This window comes from Typopeltis vanoorti, chromosome 12 (genome assembly GCF_054136105.1).
Source record: "Typopeltis vanoorti isolate ZY-2024b chromosome 12, IOZ_Tvanoo_1.0, whole genome shotgun sequence".
Classification (NCBI taxonomy): Eukaryota; Metazoa; Arthropoda; class Arachnida; order Uropygi; family Thelyphonidae; genus Typopeltis; species Typopeltis vanoorti.
Genome location: NC_143560.1, coordinates 73,979,352 through 73,994,290, shown reverse-complemented (window position 1 = coordinate 73,994,290; position 14,939 = coordinate 73,979,352). Strand labels below are relative to the sequence as shown.

The 14,939-nt window shown below is 35.3% G+C and overlaps 1 protein-coding gene across 5 annotated transcripts in view; it reads left to right on the top strand.

Annotated features, from left to right (window-relative positions):
- The window catches only part of LOC150100889 (syntaxin-binding protein 5-like), a 710,057-nt gene that overhangs the window by 256,002 nt on the left and 439,116 nt on the right, over positions 1-14,939 (top strand). For all 5 annotated transcript variants that reach the window (XM_090401895.1, XM_090401898.1, XM_090401897.1 and 2 more), the window contains exon 6: positions 10,245-10,308. In XM_090401895.1, the coding sequence (XP_090258021.1) occupies positions 10,245-10,308 (64 nt within the window). The remainder of the gene's footprint in view (positions 1-10,244; positions 10,309-14,939) is intronic.

The window sequence follows — 14,939 nt, the reverse complement described above, 5'->3', positions numbered from 1 at the left end:
CCAGCCTTTCACTAGTAAGTGAACGATCAAAAGCAGTTAATTCATTAGTTTTATGATTGTGATCATCTTTCAGGCATATTTTCTGCAATCTTGTCATGTTTTTAGTAACAAGCTAACATTCTGTTAGGCAATTCTCATTAACCAGATTCAGCTTCATAGTATCATCGACAGAACTTCTATAGCAGGTACATAAAATGTACATACACCTACAGAAATCAGTTAAGCTTATCTGCTGGCACATATACTGCCACAACAATTTTTCATAAAGTATATTCATCAAAAACCAACAAAAAATGTACACGAACATACACACAGTGCTTAATCTAAACATTATAATATAAAAAATACTTGACAACATGAACATTTCACTAAAAACATAAACACAGTTGATAGCAGCACTAAATCAACCACTGGTCACTTCATATCATCATCATCGCCACCATCATATCTCTTTTTTTACACCATATAATGTAGTATTCTGATCAGCTTTTCTCGTGCACCTTGTCACGTCATTTCTCCAAATCTGCGAAACTTAAATTCAGTTGATTGTTATATTACCATGATTATTTGTTCATTTAAAGTTACAGTTCATCTCTGAAAGCTTTAATATTAAACAATTAAATTAATTTTTAAAAATTCAAGATATGGTTATAGTAAACTTCTCAAGATTTAGAAAGCTTTAATTCTTAGGCCTCCCACCCAACAGCTGAGGGTAGTCAACAACACCCATAGAGAGCGCTTCTCATAGGACTTGAGACTTTCAGTCTAAGTTTTTCCACTTATTGTTTTGTGCAATTTTGTGTTTTTATAATTTTAATATTGTTTCCTTGATGATAACTCAGTGACTGGTACGAAATATAGGATTGATTAAATGTGTGTTTAATTATTTATTTGTGCTGTTTTTTTATTCCATTAAACCTTATAATGAATGCAAAAGTTTTTCGGACAATAGTAAGTCTTGGTTGACCGAGATGATAGGTCATAGGAATGGAATTGAAGAGATATGGTGTCTTCAGAGAGGAGGGAGGGAAGGAACAGGACAGGGGAGGATTTTGCTAATGATAGAAGAAGTAAAGCCAAAAAGAGTTGATGCTATCTGGTATGAGATAGAGGCCAACAGGACTAAATATGTAATTGGTTGCTGCTATAATCTGATGGGGGGTATAAGGGAGAATGTACACAACATGCATTTACAAAATAGCATGATAAGTATAGGTCGAGTAATTATTATGAGGAATTTCAAAATGGGTATGGATATAAATTTGGTGATTTGGATTGGAGGCTGGCTAATGGACAGATATCAAAGAGTAGTTATGGAGGAGTTGAGTCTAGGAGAAGACAAGTGGTGCACCACAGGGATCACTACTTTGTCCTCTGTTGTTCAGTTTGCATATCAATGATATAGGAAATTATGATATGGCAGGAAATATTCAGTTTGCTGATGATGCTAGACTGGGAAGAGCAATGTTAAATGAAAGTGATGCAGAGATCCTGCAGGAAGATGCATTTTAGGAAGATATGAGAAACTGTGTACTATATTGATGGAACTGAATTGCAGGAAACTGAGGCCAAGGACTAGGGTATAATTGTGGACAGGGAGTTAGTTTAGAGTGCATATTGCAAGGTGCCAAAACTGCACATCAAATTTTGTGGCTGTTGAAGAACACACAAGCATTAATAAAGAGATTATTGTTCCTTGATATAAGACTTTAATTATTCCACATGTACTACTGCACAGATCTGATTGCCTGGCTTCCTTAGTGATGGAGAGGATTCAGAGATGAATGACAAAGATTGTGGTAAGTCTGTGGAATGCTTCTTATGACAATAGATTCAAGATCTGTAGACTCCAAAAACTACTTATATGCTATCACATCTCCTCTCTTATGCCTATCAGTAGTTTTTGGAGTCCACAGATCTTGAATCTATTATTAAATGGGTTTTATAGGCTTGACGCTGAAGATTTTTTTCAGTACATGGCAAGAAGAGAGAGAGAGAACGAGGGGGTCACCAGTAGAAGTTGTGTTAAAGATACCAAGCAATTTTAAACCTGGTTTTACTCCATTTCCCAAGTAAGCAAACAGACTAAAAGTCAAGTTTGCACCTGCAAGTTTGGTCCTGCACTACCTGTGGGATCAGTTAGACTTGCATCAATTGCAGGCGCAAACTTGACTTTTAGTCTGCTTGCTTACTTGGGAAATGGAGTAAAACCAGGTTTAAAATTGCTTGGTATCTTTAACATATTTATACCCAAGGTAAAAATACTTTCTACATTTATATCTCCTCCAGAGATTTTTATTTAATAAGGTTAAAACACCTTATGGTAACTTGTTTTGGTGAAATACTTACAAGCTCTGTATTACTAAATCTTGGTATTTCTAGCCTAGCTCCCACTGACGAGACCTCAATAAAGGTCGAAACCGGTCTGGGTAGTGGCCCCTTGCCTTTAATACAAAACATCATACATCCCCTTCTTGGAGATGTGTTATGGCATTAAGGGTAAATATTAAGATTAGAGATCGGAGCTTGTTCCACCTTTGCCACGAGTTGCCCTGGTCCTGCACTACCTGTGGGATCAGTTAGACTTGCATCAATTGCAGGCGCAAACTTGACTTTTAGTCTGTTTTGGGCACAGAATTTCCCCAGCAGCGATGAGACATTCTTTCACAAACTCGCCGTCCAAGAAGGCTTTTGATTTTTTAGCAATTTTTTCAGCTATTACATAACTTATTTTGACACATGCTTCGCTTTCTTCCCTCTGCCTTTTAAACGTACCCTGCTGGCATTTTAAATCAATTTGGAGGCTGTTCACTTTGTCCACACGAAGCTGCCCTTGAAGGTGATCGAAATTTGATGCATGCTTTGTCTCATACTGTCGATTTATATTGTATTCTTTTGATACTGGCACTTAGTCACGACAAATTAAATACACTGGCTTATCGTTGATCGGCACAAAAAAGTACAAATTGGTCCACTTTACATTAAAAACCTGACAAGAATCACTTGATTTAAGCCTTTTACTTGTAGACGCCATATTAATGGAGGGCGAGCCCAAAAAATGATCCAAATTGGCCGTGTAACGGTTATTATCCACTGAATATGTCTCACACTAATGAAAAAAGTCTGGCAACATAAAACCACAATAGGCTATGGCTGACATGACGAACCTGCTGCACTTATACACGAATATCACACTGTTCATGACTGACTGACTGACTGTGGATGATATCCTCTTGTATTTATATGAAAATAACAAAGTATCGAGAACCTTCGTGATATATCTGGAAAGCACTAGACAGTGCACTTGAATGAACTGCTGCTTTGGCCATCTACCTGCGACGTTAGTACTAGTACTTAAGTTCTGCTTCGAGGAGTAGATGGCTAAAGAAGGCGAAATTCACAAATGCACAGCGTTCTTTGTGAATCTGAAAAACATCTTACAATTCTAAATATCGCAGTATAGCTTAGTAGCTCGTGGGCTTCATTGAAATTATTTTTTATTTAATCGCGTTTGAATGTTAAGTAGTTTTTTCAAGATGCCCACGGGCCATGCTTTGCTTTGAAGACCCCTACCTTAAGTTATACACCCAACCGATTCCTTGGCGAATAATGATATTTCTACCTGAACTCCTTTCATACATACATAGCAGAATAGTAGTTGCAAGATTATTCACTAGCTGACCTGGAAGCCTCCTAAAACATGACTATTATCTTCACTACTATTAAGTGGCCAGTTTGAGGAAATAACCATTTTAAAGCTGTAAGTAGAAACATTGTCACTTCATGATACCTGACACAACTCCGAAATCATCACCCATATTGCATGCTGGAAAGAAATGGAAAAATAAAATAAACCAAGTGTTTCCCCTCTACAGTTTAAACTTGGTTTTTGTTTACCATCAACTGGTGACTAATACCATAGAGGCTTAGCCTTTATTCTGAAAGTTATGGATGTTAGGCCTTGACCTGTGCCTACATTAATTTACTCTTAAATAGTTTTCTCCAGTTTGGTTTAATGCTTGATAGCAAGGTATATATATCCGGAGCTGCTAATGAGCCCATCATGATGGTACATTTTAGAGGATCTGGTTAATATTGACTGACAGACCATCTTTGTTTGGTTCGCTATATTGTAGTAGCCATTACATCACTGTGTTAGCCCTGGATGTTACCATCATAAAAACTCTACTAGCTATTTCAAAAAGAATGTGCTTATTAAGCCTTTAATAAAAACTGTCTCATACTGAGCATTTTCTAAATAGCAGAAATCATCTTTTCACATGTAAGTAGCAAACTGATAATACCATATTATTGCAAAACTAGATATGAGACTGTTGTAGAAAGTTGTTTTTCTCACTGAGTTGGAAAGTCTAATATACTTGATCAGAAAACTGTTTTTGTTCATCCTTATTTAACCTGACTGTAAATGGACAAAGTAATAAATAATAACAATAAAAAATCTAACAACAACAACAAAAAAAAAGTACTGATGATAGGACTCGCAGAGATGTTCTGTTTCCACTTTATGTCTCTTCTGATGGGAGTTGTTTTCCACTTAGTTATGCTATGAATTATATATTTGGTTTAATCCTTTATCCAAGTGTAGATAAACAAAGTTTGCATCTGAAGTAATTTCAGGAGTGGGGCAACTCATGGCAAAGGTGGTATGACTTCACATCACTTGTTTTGGTATCCCATAATGCAAAGCACATTTCCTTGCGGACATGCATAATGCATTCCATTAAGGGAAGGGTCACTACCCAGACTGGTTTCGACCTTTATTGAGGTCTCATCAGTGGGAGCCAGACCCAGGGATGGTGATACCAAGGTGGAAATAATGCAGAACTCATATTTCCATATATGAGTTGCCAAAAGGTGTCACACCTTGTTATTAAAATTCTCTGGATTAGAGATATATAGTACCCATATATAAAAAAGGGAAATAAAACTGAATGTGAGAATTACAGAGGTATTTCCCTGCTGAGTGTTCCTGGCAAGATTTATGCAAGTATACTTGGGAAACGGTTGAGAAGAATTGTTGAAGAAAAGCTTGGTGAAGAACAAGCTGGATTCAGGTCAAATAAAGGCTGTCAGGATCAGATCTTCACTTTACGACAAATAGTTGAGAAAGCATGGGAATATAACAAGGATCTGTATTTAAGTTTTGTCGATCTGGAAAAGGCATATGATATGGTGCCAAGAGAGAAGCTATTCAATACACTACAGTTATATGGTGTCAATAGAGCATTTTATATCAAGCAATACTTAGTCTTTATTTTGAGTTGTAAGTCAGCAGTTAGAATTGAAGGAAGTACAGGAAGTTGGTTTAATGTTAAATCTGGTGTGAGACAAGGATGTACATTATCCCCTCTGTTATTCATTATCTATATGGATCACATTATGAAGGAAAGTGGTATTAAACATGATATCAAAATTGGAGATGTTAATGTCAGCTCTTTGCTTTATGCAGACGATGTTATACTTCTAAATAAATCTGCTACAAGTCTGCACGATTCCCTGACTAAATTGAATAACTGTTGTAATAGATATGGTATGAAGGTCAGCAATAAAAAGACAAAGACAATGAAAATAAGTAGAATTGTTGAAAATGTCAACTGCGTTGTGAAAGGAGAACCTGTGGAACAAGTAAAACATTTCAGCTACTTATGCACGATTTTTACTGAAAATGGTAAATTAAATATGGAAATAGACAACAGAATCAACAAAGCCGGTATGGTAGGAAGTCAATTGAATAAATTCATATGGAATTAGAAAGAAATTAGTCAGAACACTAAATTAGCTGTATACAAGACAGTGTTCAAACCAGTTTTAACTTATGGATCTGAGAGCTGGGTTAGAAGTAAAACACTTGACCAAATGACTAGAAACTGCAGATATGAGAGTCCTGAGAAAGATTAGAGGCGTCGTTAAATTGTGAATGAAACTATGTTGTGTAATTTATTTTTTTTTCATTCACATTTAACATTGCTTATTATATATTAATCATAATTTGTATAAAAAATTAATTATTTTTCCTTAATTAAGAATTACTATTTGAATATTTATTCTAAACTTAACCTACTATTGAATTATTAAATAATAATATGTATGGAAATTTATGATAACTAAAATATATATGTAAAGTAACAAAAAGTGTTATTATAAATAATTGTATACGTAATGAAAGAGCTGATTAAGTAGCTCAAATATTCTGTTTATTCTTATTTGTAAAAATGTAACGTTATATAATCACTTATGTAGTAGTAGAGCGTTGTATTACATTAGCGAAATGTTTACATTCACGACCTTGGAACCAGAAAGGAGAAAGGAGGCAATAAGAATTTTTAGAGAGAAAAGGGGAAGAGTTTTGCGGAGCCTGAAGGAAAGTAGGATATAAGCAAGGAAGTGAAAGAAAATTGTAAATTCTTTAGGGCAGAAATTCAAGAGCATAGTGTTTAGAAGTAGCAAGCAACGTAGTGAATCTTATACTCAGCTGCAAGTGAAATCAGCTGTTGTTATAGAGGAAAACTGATGTCGTAATCGGATAAATAAAGAACTGGACATTCAATGGGAAATTCTGATTAGTTCCAGTTAATCGAGGATTACGTCTTAATTCTATATTGCCCTGAGAAGAATATAATGAATTTAACTAGTTGCAGGAAAGTAAACAAGGAAGGATATCAGTACCTTATTGCTGTTTTTTTTAGAGTAGTGAAGCGCGATTAACAGTTATTCAGTTAAATCGTTGGAGAATCTTTATTAATGTGTTCCGCTAACGTAAATAAGTTAATTCATAAGTGTGCTCACAATTAATTGATGTATTGAAGATTATATCTGGTAAGAGTAGTCATACATGTTTGTTTATTCTAACATTAACTATAGCGTATCTTCGAAGTTCAAGGTCCGAAATAAGATTGCTTGGAATAATGTCTACCTTGATTAGTGCCTGCTGTGAATTTAAACATTAAGTACAACTGATAGATGTGTGCAGACTGATCAAATGAGAAGTTTTGTTTTATTAACTTGAATTAAGAAAATTTATAATTTTGAAGCAGTGAATTTTATGTTAAAGTTTAGAACATTGAATTGGCATGAGTGACTTAGCAAGATGTATTAAGTTGATTGTATTGTTTCATTTTAAAGCAGAATTCTTGTATTTGTTATATATATCATATATTAAATGTTATATTTTGTTAATCTAAGTATTGTGTTTGCCTGAATTCCTTTTTATTGCACCGTTCATAAATATTCGAATCTTGCAGGAACCCCAAGTGGAATAGTAAATAATTTGGCCTAAATAAATGAGGAGACTGCTAACTTAATTGAAAATTGATCCTACTATTTTATATAGACTAATCTAAAAATAGGGTGGCGCAGTATAATTATAAATTTCCCTACTTTTGGATCGGTGATCAATTCGCAATTAGTTATTTTATTTATAAGAGTGACTCGAAACAAGATGGTAAATTAGAACACAACATGAAAATAGAACGTCACGACAGCGTGAACAGATGGCATCAATGGCAATATCATATTAAAAACGAGGATATTAGGAACGAACTTGACATAGTCAGCATCCAGGAATGCGTTAGCAGAGCTAATCTCAGGTGGTTTGGTCACCTAAATAGAATGGACGAGGAAAGATTAGCAAAACAAGTGTTCTTTGGCAGGAAAACGACCCAGAGGAAGACCAAGATATAAGTGGAATTGATACTGTACAAAGTGCCTTAGACGATAGAAATATAAGATCTGATAATGTTGGAGTCTTGACAAGTAACAGACTGATTTGGAGGAAAATTGTAGATAGGAAGTTAGTAAAGATGTAAATCTTTCATGTAGTACTATCGTATCCTGTACACCCTGTGAGGGTACATGGCAGGAATTTGATGATGATGGATTAGAGATAGTTGATGGAAGTTGTTTTTCACTCAGTTATTCTACAAATTATATATTTGGTTTACTCCTTTATCCTGAAATTACTTCAGGTGCAAGCTTTGTTTGCCTACACTTGGATAAAGGATTAAACTAAATATATAATTCTTATACCTCTTCTATAGGTGTTTTCATGGTTTTTGTATTGTTGAATTGGCTGTTACCACTACTATTCAGTGTTCTGTTTGCAGAGAATGGTGACATCACCATGCTCCTTCTTGGTCAATATATTGTTTTCACTATCTGTCACTATGAGTTCTAGAATGTATTACCTCTTGGCTGGAGATCTGATACACTAACCACTCAGCCAACCAGACTGGCATATATATATATATATATATATATATATTAAAAAACTTTTTTTTTTTTTGAGAATTTATTATTTTATTATTTTAAATACAAATTTATAAACTGAATTTTTCATCACATTTCACTCTCACACACATTTATATCTTGTGAGTAGTGTGTGTGTGTGTGTGTGTGTGTGTGTGTGTGTGTGTGTGTAAAAATACATAAACACAGGGTGTTTCAAAAGGAATGTCCTGATTTGAAAATTGTATATTTCTGCAACCACAAACCATAAATGAATGCGACCTGTACCATGTGAACGGCCTTGCCCCAGAGTCTGGTATAAATAATTATATATATAATTATTAAATTATTTATTATATAATTATTTGAAATCGGGTCATTCTTTTTGAAACACCCTGTATATATGTGTGTGTTTGTGTGTACACACACACGCTAGGGGAGTCTCCACCCACTCACCTATGGCACCCAACCTCCGTGAATTCCGGGCTGGTAAGACAAATAACGTGACATAAAAACGTTTCAAATTTTGGCTTATCTTTTTATATATATAGACTAACTGCACTTGATCCACTAGCTGTCTCATGTGAAGCACATATGGAACATATTTTTCTTTTTAGAAGGTAAGTTGATATCTGAACATGTTTTTTTTTTTTTTTTTCTCTCTCTCTCTCTCTCTCTCTCTCTCTCTCTCTCTCTCTCTCTCCAGTCATGAATAGAAACTGGAATGAGAAGCTGTATGCAGAACAAATTGCACAAACTGTCAAAATTATTTCTTGAAAAGTTTTGTCATGATTTTTTTGAAATTCTTCGTATCCTGTATTTTCATTTCAAGTACATGTTTATTATTATTATGTGACACCTCCAGGGAGTCCAAAGACTCATCGAGGGAGAATGTGCCAACACATTCGAACGATTGTTCCCCTTCTAACTACTAACCACGCTCAAACCTGCTTTAACTTTTTGTGAGCCATTAGTAGCAGAGGCTCTACCCATCAACCAACCTTTGCTGGCATAGTTAATAATAATCTTTGTATTTCATATATAACTTATGTTCTGCTTGCAGAGAATGGTGACATCACCATGCTCCTTCTTGGTCAATATATTGTTTTCACTATCTGTCTGGAGTTCTAGAATGTATTACCAACAGAATGTATTAATGAATACTGATGGAGTTCCATATTTGAATGGTAAAAAAGCAATAAAATCAGAAAAGCTGCTGCATTAGTAATAACTTTTAAATTTGAGGTTTTGATAAATACTTGTTAAGATGCTAGGAAACAAAAACTTGCCTTTTTTTCCCTCACTAAAAGTAGATATAATTAAAGGTACTTAACGGTTTCAACCACAAAAAAAATATATAATGACGTTCTAAAAAAAGTGAGTCAGTTTTTCCATTATAATTTTACAACTATTTAGTTGTAAAATTATAGACTAAGATTGATTTCATTTAGAACAAGAGAAAAGTTTCACTTTTCATATTTCTTACTACCATTAACTTGCCCTCTTGCATTAGTTTCTTGGACTGTAGATACCAATGCTGTAGCTGCTTTTTCTTGTAGGACTGGATAACTACATTTTGTTTGTGGACTAGTTTGTTTTTCAGGTCTGTTGATTTTGGTTTTCTTCCTTGCTCAGTAAGTTAATAAATTTTGGTTTGCATTTAGTTTTAACATGCCACATTATATTCTAACATCTGATTGAAAATACAACATTGTTGATGTGAGAGAAAAATCTCTTTTGTAAGTTTAAAATTCATTCTTATAAATTAATTGGACTGCTTTATCCTTAATAATTAACTACAAATAGAAGGAAACTATGGAGTGAGAAAATTAAATCTGCTTTTCCTCAAATGGACACTTAAAATACTGTGCATTTTGAAGATCTTTTTACTGTGGTGGTTTCCTTTTTTTTTTTCATGTGTTTGTGTATGCATAACATTTCATTATGTATAAAATGTGTTATTTCAAGTGAAATAAATTTTGTGTACAATCTAATTTCAGAACTAGAAAAACTCACCCAGGTTGCATCGCTCACTTGAGTGATAACCCAGTGGATTCTAATAAGGTAAGGATCTTTTAATGTTCAGAGACAATTGTGTGTGTAAAAATATAAAAGCTTTTTTTTTTTAACATTATGAAAAATACCAAGAATAGTGAACAGAACTTTACCACCTTTGCTGCAAGTTGCCCGGTATTGTACTACTTACTAGGACTACTTGCATTAGCTCATGCTAGTAATCGCTGATACTTTTATAGTTTACTATACTATATTCGGCATGAAACTCTCTGTTTCCAATCTTTGAGTTTCTTATTCGGTTTTAAAACAATGTGGGATTTAATATACCCTTAATTTAAATAAATATAAAAGCATGTTTTTGATTGCTGCTGCTATTTACTATTGTGGTGTTATCAATTTTCCTTCTTTTTTGTGAATATCTAAATTACTTAAGTCTTGATTTTATCTTTATATCTATTTATTCTTACTATTTAATTTTATTATTTTATTTTTTGTGGCAATCCTGAAAATGTGTTAAAACTTTAATTTTCGTTTGTAATATTGACAGTGTAATTTTTCATAAAATACATACGAAGAAATATTATTCCATCTAAAAACAATTTTTTTTTTTTAAATTGAATGGTATTGTAGGTGATTTCTACCCAGTTCCAATTGTCAAACTACCCATGATTATTCAAATGATTAATTATGACTTTATAGATAACTCTAGATAGTCTGATTCATCATAAAAGGCTTACAGACTAGCTACTCTGCCTCTTCTTTAGTTCATTCACAGATGATGTATTCACTCTCCCCCACTGGCAATTAGTGCTGCTTACTTATTGCCCAATAGGGGAAAAAATCTTTTTCTTACATTCTTGTAAAACACATTTCTCCTTAATTTTCAGGAATTATCCTTTGTTCTCTATCCTCCATAATCACATACTGAAAGATTTCCTTCCTCTAATACTATAAAATTCCTTTACCAATATGTCTCTCTCTCTCCCCCCTACACCTATTTATTGTATGAAAGTACATTTGCAGCCTATATATCCTGTAACTTATATCATTTCCAGTTTTCCCATCCCATGAAAAACCTGAAGACCAGATCTGAGCACAGTCCTACACATTAAGGCATTTATGATTGTGCCTCTTATAAAAAGGCAGTCATTTCCATAATATATTCCTTATCTTTAAATATAATAATTTCCTTATCCTTTATCACTCACTGTTCTCCTTTGTCTTTTTTTCACTTTTTTTGCAAATACGTGTTCGCCGTTACTCTGAAATTCCTTGCATTAATAGTTTCTTAGGGCATATTTTTGTTGATGTAATATAGAATCTCAACAACATTATCAGGATCAAATATTTTAGCTACTTCTTTCTTTCTTCAATTACTATTGAATGAATATAGCAGGCATTTACTTCTGGAAAAGTCGTGAACCCACAGTCACAGAGGAGATGTCAAGGATCTGAGAGGAACTGTTCATTTGTTTGCTGATGATGCAAAGTTGGGTAGAGCAATAGTGAATGCACAGGATGTCAAAATTTTGCAGGATGATTTGAATAGTTTGGAGGACTGGGCTAAGGAGAATGGATGTCAATTTAATGTGGCAAAATGTAAAGTTATGCATTTTGGGGTGAAAAGATTAGCAGCAGTATACCACATTGGTGGAACTGTACTCCAGGAGCTTGACAAGGCCAGGGATTTGGGAGTGTTGGTGGATAGGGAGTTGAAGTTTAGGGGGCACATTGCAAAAGTGGCTAAATCAGTCCATCAAATCACTCGGTTACTGAAGAATACTTTGACAAGCAGAGACAAGCAAGTTATTGTTCCTCTATATCGAGCCTAGATGATAAGGCCCCATCTAGATATTGTGCCCAGATTTGGGTGCCAGGGTTTCTTCTTGATGGAGAGGAGGTGGAGAGGATCCAGAGACAAGTGACCAAGATGATAGCAGGTCTATGGAATGAACCTTATGAGAACAGGTTGAAGATTTGTGAGTTGCAGAAATTGGTCGATAGGTGGAAGAGAGTGGGGGGGGGGATATAATTGAGACATTCAAATTGCTGAAGGGTTTCTATAAGATAATTCAGAAGATATTTTTGAGAACAGGACTGGTGGTGGGAGGACTAGAGGCCATCCATGGAAACTGGGCAAGAGTGTGGTTAGCAAGGGTGTTAGAGCTAGGTTTTTTACTTGGAGAGTGGTGAATGAGTGGAATAAGCTACCAGAGTCTTTTGTGGGTGCCATGACTGTGAATGAGTTCAAGGCAAAGTATGATAGATACTGTGTGAATGTTGAATAGTTGTTCTTGACATGATGCTTAGGGCCTCCCTCGATGAGTCTAAGGACTCCTTGGAGTTGCCTGTAATAATAATAAAAATACATTCACTAGCAATCATTCCCCCACTCACAACAATATGGGATTATAAAAACTCTATGTAACAGGAAAATATTAATCAGTTCAAATAACAATGCCCTTACCACTGAACTTAACCATATTCTTAACACCTTTGTAGCCAAAGCCCCCCATAAAATGGGGGGCTTTGCCTACTAAGGACTCCTTGGAGTTTCCCGTAATAATAATAATATTTTCTTCGGTTCTGCTGAAATGTATATCAATAAAAAAAAAAAAAAAGTGAAATTAGCAGAAGAATTAGAGAAATGTCATTTCAATATAATTGGTGTTGCCAGTCTCATTGCTTTGATGTTCTTTGTCTTGACGACAGCAGTTATATTGATGTGATGCTTTTAATTTCTCTGCTAGTTTCACTTCTTTTCCATTTATTCTTCTTATGCTGATGGTGCTTATTTTTAGTTCTGTTGAAATACATGACTTTGCACATGTCAACATAAAACTTGATGATATCATTGATGATGACACTATAAACTAGTGCTCCGACATTTTATCGCTACTGCAAGAGTTTCCCATCCAAATTAAACATCAAACAGAAATTTTAACAGTGAGTACTAAGGAGTCGATAATTTCAGCACAGCCTGTGAGTAATTTTTTAGGGCATTAAATCAGTTGTATTTCAATCTGAAAATCAGGCATGTGCAAATGCCCGTTATGCCTACCGTGTGCAGCAAAGATGGTGGCAACAAAAGCCAATGACGAATAAGCATGCCATGTCTCGCCAGCATAACGCCGTCAATTGCTGACAAACCCACAAAGTGCCGCAGCTGTAAAATTGATATCAGCGATAAAAAAAAAGAATATAATGTGCGAGTTCTGTTGCCATTGGATACATGCTTCCTGTGCAAAAATGGACGAGTCGGGCACAAGATATATATCAACCTCATTTCTGTTTTAGTTCTGTTCGTTGTGCCTCCCATCTGTAAAACAACTCCTGAACTTAGGCAAACGAATTGAAAACCTTAAACAGCACATCAATGCTATGAATGAAACTCTTTCCTCCAAAATATGAGCACTAGAAACCAAGCTGAAATGAACTGACAATCAGTACTGCAATCCAAGAACTCCATGACCTAATTGCAGCAATGGTGTGTGACGCAATGGAGGCCAAAAACAAAAAATTCATTGCTGTTATTTTGGACTTTCCAAAGAAAAACAGAAAAGCACTAAAAGATGACATCATCAAATTACCAGAAGAATGCAACATCGATTCGAAGAATATTGTCAGGTGCCATCGTTTCAGACCCATTAATAAAAGAAAGGATGGAAGGAACTTTCCATGCCTCATAAAAGTGACTTGCCGACAAGCACATCAAAACCAATAACAGCGATCAACAAGTTCAAAGACACTTGTCCACAATCGCGCATATGTGCTTGACCAGATTTAACATTTGCACAAAGGGAACAAGGTCACTAGCTTCGAAAACAACTTGCAGAAAAACGTCAAAATGGTGACTACAGTTGGATCATTGATTACAGACGAGTTAAAATGGACTTTCTTCAGTCCCACTTTCCAACAGCGAAATCATCCTCCTAGGAGATTTTAATGTCTACAACACCAATTAGCTTTCCTCCTCCAGCCATACAGATCTTGTAGGCAGAGATGCTGAAACATTTGCCATCACATAACAGTGCCAAGTGGGACAGCATTTGCAACTTCTATGCCTCATTCCCATGGTTAGAGTATTGCTTCCGACCTTCCAATCCAAATACATGCACCGAACTTATAACCAAAGTAATCCTCACTAGCATGGAAACATACATTCACCACAGTACCCTGACCTGCCATTCCCTAACTAAACCCTGGTTTTCCAAAAGATGCACCAGGGCTGTACAAATGAAATACCAAACATACTATTACTGGCTCAAATCAAGAACACCATCCTCCTTTATAGCTTATACCCAAGCCCAAAATAAATGCAAAAAAAAGAACCAATGCTTCTAAAACAGCTTGAAAGAGCAAAAAGCAAGAAATTAGCACCCTGTCCAAACAGCAGCTGAGCCTTTTGGTCTCTCGCCAAAGCAATTGGTCATAACTTCTGCCCAACACTGTTCCCCCCCCCCCCCCCCAATAATACCCAGATGGCCCCATTGCATCATCACCTACAGAAAAGGCCAATCTTCTGGCCTCACACTTTGCTTCCAGTGCATGCGTAATTGACAATGGCACATGTCCCCCAACCATTTCAGATACCCAACATACAAAGCTCACTATATCCTTTTGCCAGAAAGAGATCAGTAAAATACTGTCCAAATAAGACACAAAAAAGTCTCCTGACC